The 4,235-nt window shown below is 34.7% G+C and overlaps 1 protein-coding gene across 1 annotated transcript; it reads left to right on the top strand.

Annotated features, from left to right (window-relative positions):
- Window positions 1-280: 280 nt before the first annotated feature.
- On the top strand, window positions 281-2,635 carry LOC120079066 (probable L-type lectin-domain containing receptor kinase VI.1). The gene has a single exon (XM_039033259.1). It carries the CDS (start codon window positions 485-487, stop codon window positions 2,474-2,476), a length of 1,992 nt encoding a protein of 663 aa, XP_038889187.1. The 5' UTR covers window positions 281-484; the 3' UTR covers window positions 2,477-2,635.
- Window positions 2,636-4,235: the final 1,600 nt, after the last annotated feature.

Raw genomic sequence — 4,235 nt, forward strand, 5'->3', positions numbered from 1 at the left:
AATTCAAAATTAATCAATAGAATATCACTAATGTAAATATAATATAAATAGTAGACATGTTAATTTATCTTAAAATTATAAAATATTTATTTACTAATTGAAATTAAGTTTTTTATTTTTTGTACTTTTAATTTTGTGAGAAGTATCTATTGAAATCAAAATTTTATCGATGCTTCCATCAAAATGTTAGTAAAATTAAGATCGGGATATTTGTGCAGACATGGATATTTTAAACATTGCGTGCAAGTTGATTGGCTTTGAAATTTCAAAAATTCCTCATGAAACCAATTCAATTGCCAGACACCGACTCTCTCATCTCCACGGAATTTACTCACAATGACTTGTAAAAGTCAGCGTTCTTCGTTTTTTGTTTATGAATTCTCATCCACATCTTGGTTTGGCCTCCAATTCAGAGAGACAAATTGCAAACCCTCTTCTTTTTATATTCTAAAGGTTAGATTCAGCTTTCTTCCAAAGTGAAAACATGGCTCCGTTGGCTTTTCTTCTAGTGGTCTTCTGTATGGCTCCTCATTTTTTTGCAGAGTCTTCAATTTTATACAATGGATTTCTCGAAGGAAAAAGATTGATTCTTGATGGCGCCGCAGTTGTTAAACCGACTGGTGCGTTACGCCTCACCAACAATTCACCAAATGTCGTAGGCCATGCGTTTTATCCTGATGCAGTTAAGATGTTTGATAAAAGTTCTCCGTCGTATCCCAATGCTTCATCTTACAGCGCAACTTTTGTGTTTGCCATCGATCCTTCAAGCCCCGGCCAAGGTGGCCACGGCTTGGCCTTCACCTTGGCTCCATCAACCAATTTTGATGGAGCTGAAAGTGGACACTTCCTTGGATTATTCAACCCTGTCAACAATGGAAATACTTCCAACCATATAATTGCTGTTGAATTTGACACTGTTAATGGGCATGGTGAAGCAAGAAATTCTAGAGGCAACCATATTGGGGTTAACATCAATGGCGTTTCATCAGTTGCATCCAGACCTGCTGCTTCTTCCTACTATATTGATGATGAAATGTTGAAGGAAATCGAAATTGATTCTGGTGATCCGATGGCTGTTTGGATTGAATATGATGGTCTGAGTAAAACTTTGAACGTCACTATAGGTTTTTTGGAGCAAAAGCCAGAGACACAGCTCATTTCATTTCCTGTTGATCTGACTACTGTTGTGAAGGATCAAATGTTCGTGGGGTTCGCTGCATCGACTGGGATCGAAACAAGCTCTCATTACATTTTGGGATGGAGCTTTGCAGTGAATGCACCGGCACGGCAACTGAGGTACTCTCTCCTTCCCAAAGGACCAAAAGAGCAAAATCTTTCTTCTTCATCCATTAATAATCCCCAGTTGAAGGTTGTTTTAGCCGTTTCATCTATTGTGGTTATTTTGGGAATTGTTTTCTTAACCTTCTTGTTTATAAGAATGAAGAAAACAGAGAGCTTGGAGGATTGGGAAAGAGATTGCCCTCATAGATTCAACTACAAGGATCTTTACACAGCAACAAATGGATTTAATGACAGTGAGCAAATTGGAATTGGGGGATTTGGGTCAGTATATAAAGGCAAGTTAAGTTCAACTGGAGCTGAGATTGCTGTGAAGAGAGTCAAAAGAAACTCAAGCCAAGGAATGAAGGAATTTGCAGCAGAAATCGAAAGCTTGGGACGATTAAGACATAAAAACTTGGTTAATCTTCAAGGATGGTGCAAGAAAAAAAACGATCTCCTCATAGTTTACGATTATATTCCAAATGGGAGCCTTCATTCTCTTCTCTATACTCCAAAACAGAGCTTGGTATTGAAGTGGGAACAAAGATTCAACATCCTCAAAGGCATTGCTGCAGGATTACTATATCTTCATGAAGATTGGGAGCAAGTAGTGATCCACCGAGATATAAAGCCGAGTAATGTTCTAATAGATGCCGACATGAATGCCCGGTTGAGCGATTTTGGATTGTCCCGGCAATACGACCATGACGAAACATCGCACACGACTCGAGTCGTTGGGACAATAGGTTACATACCACCGGAGTTGTTTCACACGGGGAAGGCGTCGAAGAGTGCGGATGTGTTTGCGTATGGAGTTCTGCTTTTGGAAGTGGCGTGTGGAAGAAAGCCTCTAGGATCAAACCAGTTCATATTGGTGGATTGGGTGATGGAATGGTATGAAGCGGGGAACATTCTTTATGTGGCTGATCCTAAATTGGATTCAATTTATAAGGTGGAAGAGATGGAGATGGTATTACAACTTGGGCTTCTTTGTACTCGTTGGAAACAAGAAGCTCGGCCGTCAATGAGACAAGTAATGAGGTTCCTTAATGGAGAAGACCCAATTCCTTCACTCGATGCGTGGGCTAATTCTCAAAGTATCTTTGAATCTAATTCAAGATTGACAATGAATGATCGCTCGTTGTCCCCGTCCGTCGGCCCGATTTCCTCTACCTCCATAAACATAGGAAGATAGTACGTTTTTGTTCCAAAAAAGTGAGCTTTTTTTTTTTAATCCATTTTTTAAGGAAAATATTAAATTGATGTAAGATAGATTTGAAGTTAGTTCTAAACCAAAGTACGTTGCATCAAATTGTTTAAATGTAATGCAATCTAACTCAAGTTTACTTCCCAACAATTCATGTTTGGATCTAATAGGTTAATGAAGTGTTAAAAGTAACTTAACAGGTGTGTGAATGTTCAATTTTATGTGACTAAAAACTTTGAAAATGTCAAATATGTGGCTCTAAGAGATACCTGATATTTGGGGTACTATTCATCCAACTCTGACAACCTAAAAAATCCTACCAACTAAACACAAACCTAAAAGGGTTGTGTTAGTTTAGGTAAGCTTTCTAGGTTTGGGTTAGGCTACTTTTTTTTTTAGAAATTGGCTACTTCAATTGGTTCTTTTGTTAAAAGAAAAAACCTTATTCAATCCTAATTTAATTGATTTTGTAACACATGCACACATAAACCCCAGTTTTTAGGGTGCAACATATTTCAATTTGGCTTCAAGAAGTATATGTTTGAGTATTAATTTGTTTAACATAGCGTTTTAAAGTATGAGTTCAGGCTAATTGCTTTTTCTTATAATTTTTCGGTATTATATGAGTAGTGGTATGTTAAACATCATATTTTGCAAATAAAAATAAAATGATTTATTTAACATGGTATTTTCTCTTCTTTTAACATTAAAAGCTTGAACTAGGACATGTTTGGATTGCCTAGGAAATAATGTTTTTTTTTTCTTTTTTTAAGAAAACCATCTTTTAATAAATTTTTCATAAAAATTATTTAAGATAAAAAAAAAAATCCATGTACTATTTGGTAATATTTTCTAAAGAGTGTTTTAATACACAAGTTTATCTGGGTTGTTATACAATCACAATGTTTCTATTGATGTCAAATTACTATAAAATAATACATTAAACACTAAGAACAAAAAATTGTATTTGTTTTAATTTAAAAATACTTTCAAGAACCAAGTCTTATTGTTTTCGAATTTTTTTTATATAATCAGCAAATTGGAGATGGTTGACGAACTTGGTCGTCTGAAATGGTCATTGGAGGTGATCGCTGAAGTTGGGCGTTAGAAGTGATCATTGTAATTAATCACTAGAGGTGATCTTGGTTGGAGTTGGAATTTAAGAGTAATCACGGTGGTCATAGGAGTTGGTTGCAAGAAGATGTCATCAATGGCAATTATAGCCGGAGTGAGTCGAGGTGATTGTTGCTAGAGTTGGAAGTGGAGTCATTGGAAAGATTAAGGGGAGGGAGAATTCATTATTTTAAGTAAGTTGTAAATAGTGCTAATGTAGTAAAATAGTGATTAAAAATGGGCTTTCTACACATATAGTCTATATAAATATGTCTAATTACACAATTATTGTACTTTCTTATATTTTACATGATCTAACCTAACTTACTTTTTCAACTCTCTTTATCATTCACTTTTTTTTAATATCTCTCTCTCTATATATATATAAAATAACATTAATACCAAAAGAAGCATGTAAGGAAAGTTTATTGCAATTATGAACTTCCTAAGATGATTTTCTTTTCAAAACCTACATAAGAAAGGAAAATTTTCTATAAAGATAATTTGTACAATATACTGTTTTACTTATGGAACAATATATGGATGTATATTTATATTTTTCAATATATTGGTGAACACAAAAAAAAAAAAAAAAAAAAAAATACTAAACCATGGTAGATGCAATGTATATTTA

Source organism: Benincasa hispida, chromosome 6 (assembly GCF_009727055.1).
Source record: "Benincasa hispida cultivar B227 chromosome 6, ASM972705v1, whole genome shotgun sequence".
NCBI classification, from domain to species: Eukaryota; Viridiplantae; Streptophyta; class Magnoliopsida; order Cucurbitales; family Cucurbitaceae; genus Benincasa; species Benincasa hispida.